We start from the raw sequence: 20,160 nt of genomic DNA, 5'->3' as shown, positions 1-20,160 counted from the left end.
ATGAGCTAACTGGGCAGTGGTCATTTTACCTCGTTTTTTTTAATGCCTCCACAACCTGTAGAATGGGTGGTCCCCACATGTCATGATCAACAACTTGGTCCCCATTCCAAATGATAACCAGTATGCGTGTGTGTGTGTGTGTGTGTGTGTGTGCACAATAAGTTATGCAATAAGGAACCTTTAAAAAACTAGCACACGTCCACACGTGTCTGAAGGAAATAAAACTGGTGTTTTATAAGCCTTGGCTGACAACACAACACTTAGACAAACCGCACCAGTGGTATTTTTACAAGACGACGACACAAAAAAGGCGCTTTGGAGAAGTAAACAGATGACAAAATCTATGGTGTTTATTTGGACAAAATCAGACTGGCCTCCTTGTTGAATGTAGGACACAAATCCAGGACAGCACCTTCCTTTGGTACTTATCCTTCTCCATTTAGACCCTTTTCTATTTGTATTTCTTTCACACTCATTCCATATAGGGAATAAAACACTACATACCAGGAAACTGTCACATTTTCAAAGGAACAATACTGAAAGTGAATTAGTGCTGAGAATCTGACTGTTTTTGTCTTGTTTTTTTTTTTTCCACCTAGATGTGCTTCAGTGAGAAAACACAAGTGGAGCGACAACATGGCAGAACACCGCTGCAAATCAATATTATGGAAGGATTGTTAATAAAAGGCAAGTGGTCCACTTACCAAGTGTCGTAAATACTGATTGTGCTGCGGGTGAATTCACTGTTTTGTTGGCACATGTGTCCCCTTTTAATTAAATGTGCTCATTTGGGCAAACACAAATATGAGCTGTTCAGTTTTTACCACCAGACTTGCATGCAAACTAAGTACATCACAATTTGATCAGTTGTAATGCATTTAAACAGGCAGCACGGTGGAACAGGGGTTAGTGCATGTCCTGAGAAATCCCGAGTTCAATCCCAGGCTCGGGATCTTTTTGTGTGGTTTGCATGTTCTCCCCGTGACTGCGTGGCTTCCTCCCACCTCCAAAAACATGCACCTGGGGATAGGTTGATTGGCAACGCTAAATGGTCCCTAGTGTGTGAATATGGTCTGTGTTAGCCCTGCGATGAGGTGGCGACTTGTCCAGTGTGTACCCTGCCTTCCGCCTGAATGCAGCCGAGATAGGCTCCAGCACCCCCCGCGACCCCAAAAGGGATAATTGGTAGAAAATGGATGGATATCACAAAACATGAATGTCCAATGCAGACATTTATATATTTGCTACGTTAATAGCCTTACTATAGATTTCCAGTGCTTGTTAACACAAATGTAAATTTTAACAAAAAATATTTTAAACAAAACAGGCAACGATAGTGGGTTGTTTTTTTTCAGTTTTTATTGAATTTTTGTGTTATGCATCATCTTCCGCTTATCTGAGGTCGGGTCGCGGGGGCAACAGCCTAAGCAGGGAAATAAGAATATAATTTAAAAAAAATTTAAAGTGAAATTTCCTCCTGTTCCTCGCGCCCCACCTGTCATGTGTCTGTTCCCCACCACACTTTGAGAAACGCTGGGTTAGTGCATGTCCTGAGAAGTCCCGAGTTCAATCCCGGGCTCGGGATCTTTCTGCGTGGAGTTTGCATGTTCTCCCCGTGACTGCGTGGCTTCCTCCCACCTCCAAAAACATGCACCTGGGGATAGGTTGATTGGCAACACTAAATGGTCCCTAGTGTGTGAATATGGTCTGTGTTAGCCCTGCGATGAGGTGGCGACTTGTCCAGGGTGTACCCCGCCTTCCGCCTGAATGCAGCCGAGATAGGCTCCAGCACCCACACAACCCCAAAAGGGATAAGTATGTTTTGAAAACAGAAAATGCACAGTAAAACAAATTGACGGAAACTGGAGTTGTCTATCTGTGTTGGCCCTGCGATGAGGTGGCAACTTGTCCAGGGTGTACCCCGCCTTCCGCCCGATTGTAGCTGATAGGCGCCAGCGCCCCCAAAAAGGGATTATCCATCCATCCATCCATTTTCTACCGCTTATTCCCTTTCGGGGTCGCGGGGGGTGCTGGCGCCTATCTCAGCTACAATCGGGCGGAAGGCAGGGTACACCCTGGACAAGTCGCCACCTCATCGCAGGGCCAACACAGATAGACAACATTCACACTCACATTCACACACTAGGGCCAATTTTAGTGTTGCCAATCAACCTATCCCCAGGTGCATGTTTTTGGAAGTGGGAGGAAGGGATTAAGCGGTAGAAAATGGATGGATGGATGGAGTCACTGTCTGTGACCGAACTATAAGAAACTGTCCATCCATCCATCCATCCATCCATCTTCTACCGCTTGTCCCTCTCGGGGTCACGGGGTGCTGAAACCTATCCCAGCTGCACTCAGGTGGAAGGCGGTGTACACCCTGGACAAGTCGCTATCTCATCGCAGAGCCAATACATACAGACAACAATCACACTCACACCTAAAGGAAATGGGATTTTAATACAGAAAAGCTCAATGAAAGTCATCTTTAACATCCACAAATTTGAAAAACATTTATTTTTACCTTGTGAACACGACTGCTGATGAATTTATATTGTTACTTGGTTCAAATCCCTCCTAGTACCAACCTCGTCACGCCCGTTGTGTCCTGAGCAAGACACTTCACCCTTGCTCCTGATGGGTGCTGGTTAGCGCCTTGCATGGCAGCTCCCTCCATCAGTGTGTGAATGTGTGTGTGAATGGGTAAATGTGGAAGTAGTGTCAAAGCGCTTTGAGTACCTTGAAGGTAGAAAAGCGCTATACAAGTTCAACCCATTTATCATTTATTTATTTATCATAAGTAGTAGAAAATGGATGGATATCACAAAACGGTCCGTTCCCTGTACGATCAGTGCCAGAGCTTGGTCCACATTGCCGGCAGTAAGTCGAACACATTTCCAGTGAGGGTTGGACTCCGCCAAGGCTGTCCTTTGTCACCGATTCTGTTCATAACTTTTATGGACAGAATTTCTAGGCGCAGTCAAGGCGTTGAGGGGTTCCGGTTTGGTAACCGCAGGATTAGGTCTCTGCTTTTTGCAGATGATGTGGTCCTGATGGCTTCATCTGACCGGGATCTTCAGCTCTCGCTGGATCAGTTCGTAGCCGAGTGTGAAGCGACCGGAATGAGAATCAGCACCTCCAAGTCCGAGTCCATGGTTCTCGCCCGGAAAAGGGTGGAGTGCCATCTCCGGGTTGGGGAGGAGACCCTGCCCCAAGTGGAGGAGTTCAAGTACCTAGGAGTCTTGTTCACGAGTGGGGGAAGAGTGGATCGTGAGATCGACAGGCGGATCGATGCGGCGTCTTCAGTAATGCGGACGTTGTACCGATCCGTTGTGGTGAAGAAGGAGCTGAGCCGGAAGGCAAAGCTCTCAATTTACCGGTCGATCTACGTTCCCATCCTCACCTATGGTCATGAGCTTTGGGTCATGACCGAAAGGATAAGATCACGGGTACAAGCGGCCCAAATGAGTTTCCAGGTCTCTCCCTTAGAGATAGGGTGAGAAGCTCTGCCATCCGGGAGGAACTCAAAGTAAAGCCGCTGCTCCTTCACATGGAGAGGAGCCAGATGAGGTGGTTTGGGCATCTGGTCAGGATGCCACCCGAACGCCTCCCTAGGGAGGTGTTTAGGGCACGTCCAACCGGTAGGAGGCCACGGGGAAGACCCAGGACACGTTGGGAAGACAATGTCTCCCGGCTGGCCTGGGAACGCCTCGGGATCCCCCGGGAAGAGCTGGACGAAGTGGCTGGGGAGAGGGAAGTCTGGGTTTCCCTGCTTAGGCTGCTGCCCCCGCGACCCGACCTCGGATAAGCGGAAGATGATGGATGGATGAATGTCCAATGCAGACATTTATATATTTGCTCCGTTAATAGCCTTACAAATGTAGATTTCCAGTCCTGTAAACACAAATGTACATTTTAACAAAAAATATTTTAAACAAAACAGGCAACAATAGTGGGTTGTTTTTTTTTCAGTTTTTATTGAATTTTTGTGTTATGCATTTGTATTAAAAAATAAAATAAAAAAAAAACTATTCTTTGGTACCTAAAAGGGCAAACGAGAGTTAAGGCAGCTACATCGTCTACAGGTGTGATATGTCCTTTACTTCTGCAACACTTCTACTCCAAACACACTCAGCACACCCGCTGGCTTGTTTATTCACCCGCGAGGTGGCAGAAAGCCGAAAAACGAAAGAAGCAAACCAGTCAACACCCTTGCACCCGTGAGGTGAACTCAGCATCAAACTCTCCACATTGATGACACGCTCAAGTTTAAACAGGAGTTCAGCACATTCACATCATTTTTGAAAAAAGGTCAAGTAACGTTTATTCAGTCTCAGATATCTGCACGGATGTTTGCTATAGTGCATAAAAGAGCCAAATCCGGTCTTTTTTTTACTTTTCGAGCCAAAATATGGTGTCATGGTTGTGTATAAATACTGCTTCTATCCCTAAGTGTAGTGGATAATTATAACCTGTTTTTTACATTTAAGTCTAATACTGCATTTTGTTCTTTTTCTAACCGATATCCTTTCAAACAAAGTGATTTTACAGCAAAATAAAAAAAAAGGAGCTTGTATGAGAACAAATAGGCATTTAGACCAGACCTGGGCAAATTAATATGTTGAGCTTTTCAATCTGGCGCACCGGAACTTCCCAAATATTTTTTTTTAGATCTCTAAGATGGAAAGTGTAGCTGCCATTATGATGTGCAGTCTTGTTTTTTTTAACGACCGTAAGCCTTGAACTATACAGAATCTGCGCTTATGGATGATATAGCAGTTACTTTGGTCATCTAATTAGTTACCATGGTAATGCAAGTCACAGCAGCTCAGACGAGGTACCAAGCAGTGTGGGCGGGGAGCGTTTCCACAGACGCGGAAGGGGAGATTTTCACAATAAAGTTCTAAAGCTTAGTGATAGCTATATCAGATTGTAAGTGGGTTTATTTTTGTACCCTTCACGTTCATATTTCACGGTTTGTTGCGAAAAGGGGGTGTGACGGTTATATTTTGTCAATATTCAGTCTTTTATCATTCGTAGAAAATTGTAAAATTCCATTGTGTTTTTAAGGCGGTCTGTCATATTCAATTATTGTGATGTTTTGTATTAGTGTTCATAAAAAGATATACCGGCCACCAGGCACATTATTTTCTCTAAACATGTCAAAAATAATTGCCCGGGCCTTCTTTAGACTCAGAATGAGAAGTCAGAAGAAAAGTAACGGGATGCCCAAATGAAACATTTACATGACAACATTCCAAAAAAAGGTCCCATCACATATTTTTTTTTCTTTTTGTAAAAGTCGCGGGCTAGAGGTAAGTGATAAATATTAACCCCAGCCAACTCCACTCTTCTCTGGGTGCGCATGGAGCGGTTATCTTCTCCCCTCCCCGTGCTGGGGGCGTGTGTGCAGGCCTCATATGATGCCGTAGATGAAGATGGCCATGATGGCGGCGCTGATCAGGCCCGAGATGGGCACGGTCACAAACCACGCCATGAAGATGTTGCGGAACAGACGCCAGTCCACCGCTTTCTTGGAGCGCAGCCAGCCCACCGCCACCACGGAGCCCACCTGCAAGACAGTCTGCGGTCAACAACTGGTACGTTTTTACGATCCCTGTTTCCATTTAAGTTGGGAAATTGTGTTAGATGTAAATATAAACAGAATACAATGATTTGCAAATCATTTTCAACCCATATTCAGTTGAATATGCTACAAAGACAACATATTTGATGTGCAAATAATCATTAACTTTAGAACTTGATGCCAGCAACACATGGCAAAGAAGTTGGGAAAGGTGGCAATAAATACTGATAAAGTTGAGAAATGCTCATCAAACACTTATTTGGAACATCCCACAGGTGTGCAGGCTAATTGGGAACAGGTGGGTGCCATGATTGGGTATAAAAACAGCTTCCCAAAAATTGCTCAGTCTTTCATAGGAAAGGATGGGGCGAGGTACACCCCTTTGTCCACAACTGCATGAGCAAACAGTTTAAGAGCAACATTTCTCAAAGTGCAATTGCAAGAAATTTAGGGATTTCAACATCCACGCTCCATAATATCATCAAAAGGTTCAGAGAATCTGGAGAAATCACTCCACGTAAGCGGCATGGCCGGAAACCAACATTGAATGACCGTGACCTTCGATCCCTCAGACGGCACTGTATCAAAAACTGACATCAATCTCTAAAGGATATCACCACATGGGCTCAGGAACACTTCAGAAAACCACTGTCACTAAATACAGTTCGTCGCTACATCTGCAAGTGCAAGTTAAAGCTCTACTAGGGCGGCATAGCTCAGTTGGTAGAGTGGCCGTACCAGCAACTTGAGGGTTGCAGGTTCGATTCCCGCTTCCGCCATCTTAGTCACTGCCCTTGTGTCCTTGGGCACCTGCTCCCAGTGCCACCCACACTGGTTTAAATGTAACTTAGATATTGGGTTCCACTATGTAAAGCGCTTTGAGTCACTAGAGAAAAGCGCTATATAAATCTAATTCACTTCACACACACTACTATGCAAAACGAAAGCCATTTATCAACAACATCCAGACACGCCGCCGGCTTCTCTGGGCCCGAGATCTTCCAAGATGGACTGATGCAAAGTGGAAAAGTGTTCTGTGGTCTGACGAGTTTACATTTCTAATTGTTTTTGGAAATATTCGCCATCGTGTCATCCGGACCAAAGGGGAAGCAAACCATCCAGACTGTTATCGATGCAAAGTCCAAAAGCCAGCATGTGTGATGGTATGGGGGTGCATTAGTGCCCAAGGCATGGGTAACTTACACATCTGTGAAGACACCATTAATGCTGAAAGGTACATACAGGTTTTGGAACAACATATGCTGCCATCTAAGCGACATCTTTTTCATGGACGCCCCTGCTTATTTCAGCAAGACAATGCCAAAGCCACATTCAGCACGTGTTACAACAGCGTGGCTTTGTAAAAAAAAAGAAAAGAAAAAAAAAAGAGTGCGGGTCCAAACAGGTCTCCAGTCAAAAATGTGTGGTGCATTATGAAGCATAAAATATGACAGCAGAGACCCCAGATTGTTGAATGACTGAAGCTCTACATAAAACAAGAATGGGAAAGAATTCCACTTTCAAAGCTTCAACAATTAGTTTCCTCAGTTCCTAAACGTTTATTGTCGTTAAAAGGTGATGAAACAGTGGTGAACATGCCCTTTCCCAACTACTTTGGCACGTGTTAATTATAAATTGCAAAAGAAAAATAAAGATTACCAGTTTGAACATAAATTATGTTGTCTTTGTAGCATATTCAACTGAATATGGGTTGAAAAGGATTTGCGAATCATTGTATTCTGTTTATATTTACATCTAACACATTTTCCCAACCCCTATGTAAACGGGGTTTGTAAGACTTAAAGTCTGGCACACTTCCTGTTGGACATCATGGGGCCTACCTTGCAGTGGGTGGTGGAGACCGGCAGGCCGATGTTGGACGCAACCACCACAGTCAGAGCCGAGGCCAACTCGATGCTGAAACCACTGCAGGGCGAGCAAAAACGAAGCGCAGGTCAGTGTCGAGTCTGGTTGGCTGAATGCTTGGCGTGTGAGTCATGTGTGTGTGCACAAGTGAGTCATGGGTGTGTGCACCTTGAGGGGGTGATGGGAGTGAGGTCCTTGCCCATGGTCTGGATCACTCTGCGGCCCCACACCCACAGACCCATGCAGATGCCCACGCCTCCGTAGAGCAGCAGCCAAGTGGGCGTCTGCTCATTGGAGTCCACGCTGCCGCTGTTGTAAACCAGCCACAGCGCCACCAACGGTCCAATGGCGTTACTGCACAGACAAAATACAAACACTCAGGAGGTAGCAGGGCTTTGTGCTAAAACTTATTTGCAGCAAATTCCTAAAACACGAGTGAGCGTCTGTTGTGTAGAACTTGGACACACTGGCAGATCCTTGCATTGACATTTTTAACTTGTTATTTACATAACTAAGGCGTTCCTCAAGGCACCCCTTTAAGTCCTCCTTTTTTGGCAGTTAAACATTTTTTTCCATAACATTTATGCAACAAATAAACCCCATGGTAGCTCTGTCCATAATTAAGTTAAAAAAAAGTTACAGTACCAATGATTGTCTCACACACACACACACACACACTAGATGTGGCGAAATTATTCTCTGCATTTGACCCATCACCCTAGATCACCCCCTGGGAGGTGAGGGGAGCAGTGAGCAGCAGCCCAGGAATCATTTTTGGTGATTTAAGGGACGGCGTGGTGCAGTGGTAGAGTGGCCGTGCGCAACCCGAGGGTCACTGGTTCAAATCCCACCTAGAACCAACCTCGTCACATCCGTTGTGTCCTGAGCAAGACACTTCACCCTTGCTCCTGATGGGTGCTGGTGGGCGCCTTGCATGGCAGCTCCCTCCATCAGTGTGTGAATGTGTGTGTGAATGGGTAAATGTGGAAGAAGTGTCAAAGCGCTTTGAGTACCTTGAAGGTAGAAAAGCGCTATACAAGTACAACCCATTTATTTAACCTTAAGTTCCAACCCTTGATGCAGAGTGCCAAGCAGGGAGGTTATGGGTACCATTTTTATAGTCTTTGGTATGACTCGGCCGGGGTTTGAACTCACGACCTACCCATCTCAGGGCGGACACTAACCACTAGGCCACTAAGTAGGTAATTTATATTAACTTGAAATTTCTCACGCAGTTCTACAAAAAGACCTATTGCACCTCGGGGTTTTTGCTCAATAACCATCACATTTTACACAATGTAATAAAAATACATTAACGAAAATGTCTAAGTTATTAAGTAATATCTTACGTGTCTTAAGTATTTTGAGCAGGGGAGGGGGGAAAGACATGTGACACATCTGCATACCTGACGTCGTTTCCTCCGTGAGCGAAGGATCCGAAGCAGGCGGTGAGGATTTGCAGGAACTGGAAGAGCACCGAGACTTCCGGCTTGTCCGCTTCGAGGCCGTCGTCGTCCAGAGAGCTCTGGGTGCTGTGGGCGTCCTCCGTCCCCACGTCCAGCGTCACATCGCCCTCGCAGACGCCCTCGGGCGCCCCGTGCTCGGCCACGGCGTTGCAGTAGCTGGTGTAGCTGTCCATGCGCACGCGCTTCCTGTCCTGGCCGCCGCTCTTCTCGCCTTCCTGGGGCTCGGCGTCTTTGTGCCTGCTGAAGTCGGCGTGCATGCCGATGATGGCCATGGTGTAGGAGGTGTAGCTGTTGTTGCGCCGGATGGGCCGGTCGCCTCCCTCGCCCATGCAGTCGCCCACCTTGGCCAGGTGGAGCTTGTGCAGGAGGTCCTTGTAGAGGCCGGAGTCCTTGTGGACCGTGTGGTACTGGCTGTAGCCGTTACTGGGCATCTGCGGGGGCTGCTGGTTGAACTGGGCTTGGTGGGGGGAGTTTATCTGATTGTTGGACTGGACTTGCTTGGGAACTACAAGGGAGAAAAAGAAAAGTCAAAATGAGGACGGTCCACCCAGTTAAAAAAAAAAAAAAAGAATTACAAACACCGTTTCCATACGAGATGGGAAATTGTGTTAGATGTAAATATAAACGGAATACAATGATTTGCAAATCCTTTTCCACTCGTATTCAGTTAAATGCACTACAAAGAAAAGATATTTGATGTTCAAACTCAAACTTTATTTTTTTTTTGCAAATAATTAACTTAGAATTTCATGGCTGCAACACGTGCCAAAGTAGTTGGGAAAGGGCATGTTCACCACTGTGTTACATCACCTTTTCTTTTAACAACACTCAATGAATGTTTGGGAACTGAGGAAACTAATTGTTGAAGATTTGAAAGTGGAATTCTTTCCCATTCTTGTTTTATGTAGAGCTTCAGTCGTTCAACAGTCCGGGGTCTCCGCTGTTGTATTTTACCCTTCATAATGCACCACATTTTAGAGATGGGAGACAGGTCTGGACTGCAGGCGAGCCAGGAAAGTACCCGCACTCTTTTTTTTTTTTTTGGGAAGCCATGCTGTTGTAACACGTGCGGAATGTTGCTTGGCATTGTCTTGCTGAAATAAGCAGGGGCGTCCATGAAAAAGACGGCAGCATATGTTGTTCCAAAACCTGTATGTACCTTTCAGCATTAATGGTGCCTTCACAGATGTGTAAGTTACCCATGCCTTGGGCACTAATGCACCCCCATACCATCACAGATGCTGGCTTTTCAACTTTGCGTCGATAATAGAAGGGATGGTTCGCGTCCCCTTGGGTCCGGATGACACGATGTCGAATATTTCCAAACACAATTTGAAATGTGGACTCGTCAGACCACAGAACAATTTACCACTTTACATCAGTCCATCTTTGAAGATCTCGGGCCCAGAGAAGCCGGCGGCGTTTCTGGATGTTGTTGATAAATGTTTTTTGTTTTGCATAGTAGAGCCTTAACTTGCACTTACAGATGTAGCGACGAACTGTATTTAGTGACAGTGGTTTTCTGAAGTGTTCCTGAGCCCATGTGGTGATATCCTTTTAGAGATTGATGTCGGTTTTTGATACAGTGCCGTCTGAGGGATCGAAGGTCACGGTCATTCAATGTTGGTTTCCGGCCATGCCGCTTACGTGGAGTGATTTCTCAAGAATTCTCTGAACTTTTTGATTATATTATAGAGCGTAGATGTTGAAATCCCTAAATTTCTTGCAATTGCACTTTGAGAAACATTGTTCTTAAACTGTTTGACTATTTGCTCACGCAGTTGTGGACAAAGGAGTGTACCTCGCCCCATCCTTTTTTGTGAAAGGCTGAGCATTTTTTGGGAAGCTGTTTTTATACCCAATCATGGCACCCACCTGTTCCCAATTAGCCTGCACACCTGTGGGATGTTCCAAATAAGTGTTTGATGAGCATTCCTCAACTTTATCAGTATTTATTGCCACCTTTCCCAACTTCTTTGTCACGTGTTGTTGGCATCAAATTCTGAAGATAATGATTATTTGCACACAAAAAAAATGTTTATGAGTGTGAACATCAAATATGTTGTCTTTGTCGCATATTCAACTGAATATGGGTTGAAAAGGATTTGCAAATCATTGTATTCTGTTTGTATTTACATCTAACACAATTCCCCAACTCACATAGAAACAGGGTTTGTAACTTACCACCGTTTGTACTGCTCTCGTCCGTTTCATCCGACTCCCCGATGTCGAACGCCACGCGCCGCTCTTTGACCACGTCGCAGTCGTCACAGTCTCCGATGTCAAACGCCACGCGGCGCTCGTCTGCAGCAAGCTGAGCTGCCGGGCTCTGATCGGCAGGCGGCGTTGCAAGGGCGGGCGCCTCCTTGCCGGTCTGCTTCAGGATGGGACTGTGGGCCTCGGTCTCCTTTATCAGTGGGCTCTCTGAGGGGCTGGAAGACTTAATGTCTCCTACAAAAAAGGAGGAGGCGGTGAGAAATTGCTCGAACGTGCACAAAGAGCTACAAGTGCCAGGAGCTTCCAAAAGTGTATCAGGGGAGGGACGTGAAGGATCAAACGAAATAGATAAGAAACTTGGAACACAAACTCTTTTTGTTTGTGGAGTCAAGGTGAAGCAGACTCCTAATACTCTTTTGTGTGTGTGTGTGTGTGTGTGTGTGTGTTGTATTTCTACCCTTCTTGAGACATCAACAAGGAAAAGTACCTTCCATATGAGCACCAGTGAACAATTTAGGACCGAATTCATGGTCCCTATGTGGAAAACTATTGCATCTAATACAGTACAGTGCCAAATACTAGAGTCTGTGAACATTGCTCCAAAGTCAGGATTTTTTGTTGATTTAAAGGCCTACTGAAATTAGATTTTCTTATTTAAAACAAGGATAGCAGGTCCATTCTATGTGTCATACTTAATCATTTCGTGATATTGCCATATTTTAGCTGAAAGGATTTAGTAGAGAACATCGATGATAAAAATTCGCAACTGAATTTCGAGAGAAAATTTGTCCCGGGAGAGGCGCTGAATTTCGGGAGTCTCCCGGACAAGTATGTCCTCCGCTGGTCAACATATGAAATAACAAGTGTGTGTAAAAATTTTAAGTGCTCCCCCTCTGGCCAACATATGTAATAAGTGTGTGTAAGAAATTGGAATGCGCCTTCTTTAGCCAAAATGATAGTTTTTTAAAAATAAATTGGTAATAAATTGGGGACGGCGTGGCGCAGTGGGAGAGTGGCCGTGCGCAACCCGAGCGTCCCTGGTTCAAATCCCACCTAGTTACAACCTTGTCACGTCCGTTGTGTCCTGAGCAAGACACTTCACCCTTGCTCCTGATGGGTGCTGGTTGGCGCCTTGCATGGCAGCTCCCTCCATCAGTGTGTGAATGGGTAAATGTGGAAGTAGTGTCAAAGCGCTTTGAGTACCTTGAAGGTAGAAAAGCGCTATACAAGTACAACCCATTTATCATTTATATAGAGACATACTGTAATAACTTGTAGTAAATAATGAAGATTAAAAAACTACAAACAAAAAAATTCCCCCAATTTTTTTTTTTACTAAAAGCTTACCTTTTTTATATTGGTATAGTTTGGAAATATATTAATGTTGTAAATAAAAATATTCATATATGTAGAAAGGGTGATCCTAAAGAGGTAAGCATTTTTCAGAGGTCTCAGGATGGTAACAACTACAAAAATGTGTGTGTGACATAATCCGTGGAGCGTTCAGACCAGTTGGCCACATTGCATCATCCCAACCGGTCAAGACCGGAGCTGTGGCGGTCAGTGACCAGCAGGCCTATCGCCTCACACGCACACTCCTGCAAAATGTCGTGTCAACGCCTCTGAGTCAACCTGGACTTGTTTTAGACGGGAAAGTTAAAGGCCAATTAGCGGTTTGCTGTCACCCAAATAATAATAGTGAAGTGAAGTGAATTTTATTTATATAGCGCTTTTCTCAAGTGACTCAAAGCCCTTTACATAGTGAAACCCAATATCTAAGTTCCATTTAAACCAGTGTGGGTGGCACTGGGAGCAGGTGGGTAAAGTGTCTTGCCCAAGGACACAACGGCAGTGACTAGGATGGCACAAGCGGGAATCGAACCTGCAACCCTCAAGTTGCTGACACGGCCACTCTACCAACCGAGCTGTGCCGCCCCTCAATAGAGATTTTATATAGCGCTTTTTCGTTATTAGATACTCAAAGCGCTCACAGAGAAGTGGGAACCCATCATTCATTCACACCTGGTGGTGGTAAGCTACTTTTGTAGCCACAGCTGCCCTGGGGTAGACTGACGGAAGCGAGGCTGCCAGTTTGCACACCACCACCTATCATTCATTCACCAGTGTGAGCGGCACCGGGGGCAAGGGTGAAGTGTCCTGCCCAAGGACACAGCGGCAGCAATTTGGATGTCAAGAGGCGGGGAGCGAACCTGCAACCCTCAGGTTTCTGACAAGGGCGCTCGAGCCACTATGTCACGCCGCCCCCTAAAATAAATAGTATAATACAGGCCAAAAGTTTTCAATCAATCAATCGTTTACTTATATAGCCCTAAATCACTAGTGTCTCAAAGGGCTGCACAAACCACCACGACATCCTCGGTAGGCCCACGCAAGGAAAACTCACACCCAGTGGGACATCGGTGACAATAATGACTATGAGAACCTTGGAGAGGAGGAAAGCAATGGATGTCGAGCGGGTCTAACATGATACTGTGAAAGTTCAGTCCTTTGAACGCAGATTTCTTGCCGGGACATATGGTACAATACAATCGGCAAGATAAGATGGAGCTAGACCGTGTAGTATTTTATACGTAAGTAGTAAAACCTTAAAGTCACATCTTAAGTGCACAGGAAGCCAGTGCAGGTGAGCCAGTACAGGCGTAATGTGATCAAACTTTCTTGTTCTTGTCAAAAGTCTAGCAGCCGCATTTTGTACCAACTGTAATCTTTTAATGCTAGACATGGGGAGACCCGAAAATAATACGTTACAGTAATCGAGGCGAGACGTAACAAATGCATGGATAATGATCTCAGCGTCTTTAGTGGACAGAATGGAGCGAATTTTAGCGATATTACGGAGATGAAAGAAGGCCGTTTTAGTAACGCTTTTAATGTGTGCCTCAAAGGAGAGAGTTGGGTCGAAGATAATACTCAGATTCTTTACCGTGTCGCCTTGTTTAATTGTTTGGTTGTCAAATGTTAGAGTTGTATTATTAAATAGAGGTCGGTGTCTAGCAGGACCGATAATCAGCATTTCCGTTTTTTTGGCGTTGAGTTGCAAAAAGTTAGCGGACATCCATTGTTTAATTTCATTAAGACACGCCTCCGTTTTTGACATGCATTCTCATTTAATGTGTTTTCTTTATTTTCCTGACTATTTACATTGCAGATTGTCACATCAAAACTATGAATGAACACACGTGGAGTTAAAAGGTGAAATAACTGGCATAGCTCGGTTGGTAAAGTGGCCCTGCCAGCAACTTGAGGGTTGCAGGTTCGATTCCCTCTTCCACCATCCGAGTCACTGACGTTGTGTCCTTGGGCAAGGCACTTTACCCACCTGCTCCCAGTGCCAACCACAATGGTTTAAATGGAACGTCGATATTGGGTTTCACTATGTAAAGCGCTTTGAGTCACTAGAGAAAAGCGCTATATAAATACAATTCGCTTCACACAACTGAAAAGATGTTTTGTGTGAGTTTCTTCAAAATAGCCACCCTTTGCTCTGATTACTGCTTTGCACACTTGCCGTTCTCTCGAAAGGGTGGCTATTTTGAATATAAAAACACGTTTTCAGTTATTTCACCTTTTTTTTTGGTTAAGTACATAACTCCACGTGTTCATTCATAGTTTTGATGTGACAATCTACAATGTAAATAGTACAGATGTCCGATTATATTGGACTGCCGGTTTTATCGGACGATAAATGCTTTAAAATTTATTATCGGAAATTATCGGTATTGGTTTCAAAAAGTAAAATTTATGACTTTTTAAAAACGCAGCTGTACGGAGTTGTACATGGACGTAGGGAGAAGTACAGATCAGTTGCATGGATGTCGTAGTGGTTTGTGTTGTGGTTTGTGCAGCCCTTTGAGACACTAGTGATTTAGGGCTATATAAGTAAACATTGATTGATCTCACAGACACACACACACACACACCTACATGTCTTGCCTACTTTGTGTGGACTCACGTTTGGTCAGTAGGTTGTGAGGGCCCCCCTTTCCACTATAGCTAGAATGATGAAAACATGACATATACACACGTCTTGCCTACTTTGTGTGGACCCACGTTTGGTCAGGAGGTTGTGAGGGCCCCCCTTTCCACTATAGCTAGAACGATGGAAAAATATGAGACAAACCCACACCTAGTACATGTCTTGCCTACTTTGTGTGGACCCATGTTTGGTCAGTAAGTTGTGAGGGCCCCCCTTTCCACTATAGCTAGAATGATGAAAACATATGACACATACACACTTTGCCTACTTTGTGTGGACCCATGTTGGGTCAGTAGGTTGTGAGGGCCCCCCTTTTCACTATAACTAAAATGACTAAAACATATGACACACACACACTTTGCCTACTTTGTGTGGACCCCGTTTGGTCAGTAGTTTGTGAGGGCCCCCCTTTTCACTATAACTAAAATGACTAAAACATATGACACACACACACTTTGCCTACTTTGTGTGGACCCCGTTTGGTCAGTAAGTTGTGAGGGCCCCCCTTTTCACTATAGCTAGAATGATGAAAAAATATGAGAGAGACACACACAACTTGCCTAACACACACACACTTTGCCTACTTTTTGTGGACCCACGGTTGGTCAGTAAGTTGTGAGGGCCCCCCTTTTCACTATAGCTAGAATGATGAAAAAATATGAGAGAGACACACACAACTTGCCTAACACACACACACTTTGCCTACTTTTTGTGGACCCACGGTTGGTCAGTAAGTTGTGAGGGCCCCCCTTTTCACTATAGCTAGAATGATGAAAAAATATGAGACACACACACACTCACACACACTTTGCCTACTTTGTGTGGACCCACGTTTGGTCAGTAGGTAGTGAGGGCCCCCCTTTCCACTATAGCTAGAATGATGAAAACATATGACACACACAAACTTTGCCTACTTTGTGTGGACCCCGTTTTGTCAGTAAGTTGTGAGGGCCCCCCTTTCCACTATAGCTAGAATGATGAAAAAAATGTGAGACAAACCCACACCTACATGTCTTGCCTAGTTTGTGTGGACCCATGTTTGGTCAGTAGTTTGTGAGGGCCCCCCTTTCCACTATAGCTAGAATGATGAAAAAATATGAGACACACACACACACACACACACACACACACACACACACACACACACACACACACACACACACACACACACACACTTTGCCTACTTTGTGTGGACCCACATTTGGTCAGTAAGTTGTGAGGGCCCCCCTTTCCACTGTAGCTAGAATGATGAAAACATGAGACACACACACTTTGCCTACATTGTGTGGACCCCGTTTGGTCAGTAGTTTGTGAGGGCCCCCCTTTCCACTGTAGCTAGAATGATGAAAACATATGACACACACACACACACACACACACACACACACACACTTTGCCTACTTTGTGTGGACCCACATTTGGTCAGTAAGTTGTGAGGGACCCCCTTTCCACTATAGCTAGAATGATGAAAACATGACACACACACTTTGCCTACTTTGTGTGGACCCACGTTTGGTCAGTAGGTTGTGGAGGGCCCCCCTTTCCACTATAGCTAGAATGATGAAAACATATGACACACACACACACACACACACACACACTTTGCCTACTTTGTGTGGACCCCGTTTGGTCAGTAGGTTGTGTGGGCCCCCCTTTCCACTATAGCTAGAATGATGAAAAAATATGAGAGAGACACACACACACACACACACACCTTGCCTAACACACACACGTCTTGCCTACTTTGTGTGGACCCACGTTTCGTCCGTAGTTTATGAGGGCCCCCCTTTCCACTATAGCTAGAATGACGAAACCATATGACACACACACACACACACACACTTTGCCTAATTTGTGTGGACCCACGTTTGGTCAGTAAGTTGCGAGGGCCCCCCTTTCCACTATAGTTAGAATGATGAAAACGGCCTTCTTTCATCTCCGTAATATCGCTAAAATTCGCTCCATTCTGTCCACTAAAGACGCCGAGATCATTATCCATGCGTTTGTTACGTCTCGTCTCGATTACTGTAACGTATTATTTTCGGGTCTCCCCATGTCTAGCATTAAAAGATTACAGTTGGTACAAAATGCGGCTGCTAGACTTTTGACAAGAACAAGAAAGTTTGATCACATTACGCCTGTACTGGCTCACCTGCACTGGCTTCCTGTGCACTTAAGATGTGACTTTAAGGTTTTACTACTTACGAATAAAATACTACACGGTCTAGCTCCATCCTATCTTGCCGATTGTATTGTACCATATGTCCCGGCAAGAAATCTGCGTTCAAAAGACTCCGGCTTATTAGTGATTCCTAGAGCCCAAAAAAAGTCTGCGAGCTATAGAGCGTTTTCCGTTCGGGCTCCAGTACTCTGGAATGCCCTCCCGGTAACAGTTCGAGATGCTACCTCAGTAGAAGCATTTAAGTCTCCTCTTAAAACTCATCTGTATACTCTAGCCTTTAAATAGACCTCCTTTTTAGACCAGTTGATCTGCCGCTTCTTTTCTTTCTCCTATGTCCCCCCCTCCCTTGTGGAGGGGGTCCGGCCCGATGACCATGGATGAAGTACTGGCTGTCCAGAGTCGAGACCCAGGATGGACCGCTCGTCGGGACCCAGGATGGACCGCTCGCCTGTATCGGTTGGGGACATCTCTACGCTGCTGATCCGCTTGAGATGGTTTCCTGTGGACGGGACTCTCGCTCCTGTCTTGGATCCGCTTGAACTGAACTCTCGCGGCTGTGTTGGAGCCACTATGGATTGAACTTTCACAGTATCATGTTAGACCCGCTCGACATCCATTGCTTTCGGTCCCCTAGAGGGGGGGGGGTTGCCCACATCTGAGGTCCTCTCCAAGGTTTCTCATTGTCAGCATTGTCACTGGCGTCCCACTGGATGTGAATTCTCCCTGCCCACTGGGTGTGAGTTTTCCTTGCCCTTTTGTGGGTTCTTCCGAGGATGTTGTAGTCGTAATGATTTGTGCAGTCCTTTGAGACATTTGTGATTTGGGGCTATATAAATAAACATTGATTGATTGATTGAGACACACACACACACACACTTTGCCTACTTTGTGTGGACCCACGTTTGGTCAGTAAGTTGTGAGGGCCCCCCTTTTCACTATAGCTAGAATGATGAAAAAATATGACACAAACACACACACACACACACAAAAAAAAAAAACACTTACGTTCGATCTTCTTCTTCAGATGAGGGCAGACTATGAACCAAACCAGGACGGCGGTCAGCAGCGCACAGCCCAGTGAGATGAGCAGGGTCCCCCACCAAGGAAGCTTGTCGAATCCCAGCACTGGACCAAGGACCGCCACGGACACACAAGACCACGCGAGTGGAGGAGGAGGAGAAAAGAAAAATGCAGGTTTTTAAAAACACGGGCAGCGAGTGCCGCCTTCCTCTAGTGGGCAGCACACTCAACACGGGGACATTCTGAATTGTCACTGGGGGGGGAAACTTCATTCTCAGAATGTGCCGTTTAAGGAAAAAGTATGTGATCCACCTCAGATTGATATTATTTTACTTAACTTAATCATCTCATTAGTGGCATATACATGCTAATCACTATACTAGCTTGAAACGATACAATAAAAAAAGTATAAATATTTATTTTCAAATGAATTTATTCTCTGGACACAGAAGGACGTTTAACACCAGATTAAACACCAGCGCCTCTGCTGGTTGCAGCGGAGTAGAATACGCCATTTTCACTTAAAAGCCTACTGAAATGAGATTTTCTTATTTAAAACGGGGATAGCAGGTCCATTCTATGTGTCATACTTGATCATTTCGCCATATTGCCATATTTTTGCTTAAAGGATTTAGTAGAGAACATCGACGAGAAAGTTCACAACCTTTGGTCGCTAATAAAAATGTCTGTACCGGAAGTAGCAGACGATGTGCGCGTGACGTCACCGGTGTGAGGGCTCCTCACATCTGAACATTAACTACAATCATGGCCACCAGCAGTGAGAGCGATTCGGACCGAGAAAACGACGATTTTCCCATTAATTTGAGCGAGGATGAAGAAAGTTAGAGTGAACGACTAGAGAAAAAAAAAAAAAAAAAAAAGACAGGGCAGTGGGAGCGATTCAGACACATTTACTAGGATAATTCTGGAAAATCCCTTTTCTGCTTATTGTGTTACTGGTGTTGTAGTGAGATTATACTGTCGTACCTGAAAGCCGGAGGGGTGTGGCGACCGCCAGTGTCTCTGAGGGAAGCACGCAGCTGCCTCTTTGACAGGTGCACGACGAACGACACGAGCTACGCTCATGTCTACAGTAAGAGCCGACTTATTACCACAAATTTCTCACCGAAACCTGCCGGTTGACATGCTTGACCGCTCTGTTCCATAGTAAAGCTTCACCTTGGGGAATGCAAACAAGTAAACACCGGCTGTGTTTGTGTGGCTAAAAGGCAGCTACAATACACCGCTTCCCACCTACATCTTTCTTCTTTGACGTCTCCATTATTAATTCAACAAATTGCAAAACAATCAGCAACACAGATGTCCAGAATACTGTGTAATTATGCGATTAAAGCAGACTACAATCAGAGACGTCACGCGCACGTTTAAAACAGATACTTTGCGCGAAATTTAAAATTGCAATTTAGTAAACTAAAAAGGCCGTATTGGCATGTGTTGCAATGTTAATATTTCATCATTGATATATAAACTATCAGACTGCGTGGTCGCTAGTAGTGGCTTTCAGTAGGCCTTTTTAAATCAAGTGTGACCGCCATGCCCTTCTTCCATCCATCCATCCATTTTCTACCGCTTGTCCCTATCTCAGCTGCATTTGGGCAGGGTACACCTTGGACAATTCACCACCTCATCGCAGGGCCAACACAGATAGACAACATTCACATATTAGGGACCATTTAATGTTGCCAATCAACCTATCCTCAGGTGCATGTTTTTAGGAGGTGGGAGGAAGTCGGAGTACCCGGAGAGAACATGCATACTTTATACAAAGATCCCGAGCCCGGGTTTGAACTCAGGACCCTTGTAT

The 20,160-nt window shown here is 45.1% G+C and overlaps 1 protein-coding gene and 1 long non-coding RNA gene across 2 annotated transcripts in view; one reads left to right on the top strand and one right to left on the bottom strand.

The window, feature by feature from the left end:
* Positions 1-724: 724 nt before the first annotated feature.
* LOC133536083 (uncharacterized) lies at positions 725-18,996 on the top strand. Its single transcript, XR_009802379.1, has 3 exons — positions 725-5,600; positions 7,385-7,541; positions 18,340-18,996. It is a non-coding gene; the product is annotated as an uncharacterized LOC133536083 (long non-coding RNA).
* The window catches only part of slc20a1b (solute carrier family 20 member 1b), a 33,394-nt gene continuing 17,191 nt past the window's right edge, over positions 3,958-20,160 (bottom strand). The window contains exons 6-11 of the mRNA XM_061876276.1: positions 18,321-18,440; positions 11,104-11,370; positions 8,860-9,424; positions 7,622-7,807; positions 7,429-7,513; positions 3,958-5,572 (exon numbers count right to left, since the gene is read on the bottom strand). Of these exons, the coding sequence (XP_061732260.1) occupies positions 5,417-5,572; positions 7,429-7,513; positions 7,622-7,807; positions 8,860-9,424; positions 11,104-11,370; positions 18,321-18,440 (1,379 nt within the window). The 3' untranslated portion in view covers positions 3,958-5,416. The remainder of the gene's footprint in view (positions 5,573-7,428; positions 7,514-7,621; positions 7,808-8,859; positions 9,425-11,103; positions 11,371-18,320; positions 18,441-20,160) is intronic.

This window comes from Nerophis ophidion, linkage group LG17 (genome assembly GCF_033978795.1).
Source record: "Nerophis ophidion isolate RoL-2023_Sa linkage group LG17, RoL_Noph_v1.0, whole genome shotgun sequence".
Lineage (NCBI taxonomy): Eukaryota > Metazoa > Chordata > Actinopteri > Syngnathiformes > Syngnathidae > Nerophis > Nerophis ophidion.
The sequence above is the reverse complement of the archived record's forward strand: the minus strand, read 5'-3'. Positions and strand labels throughout refer to the sequence as shown.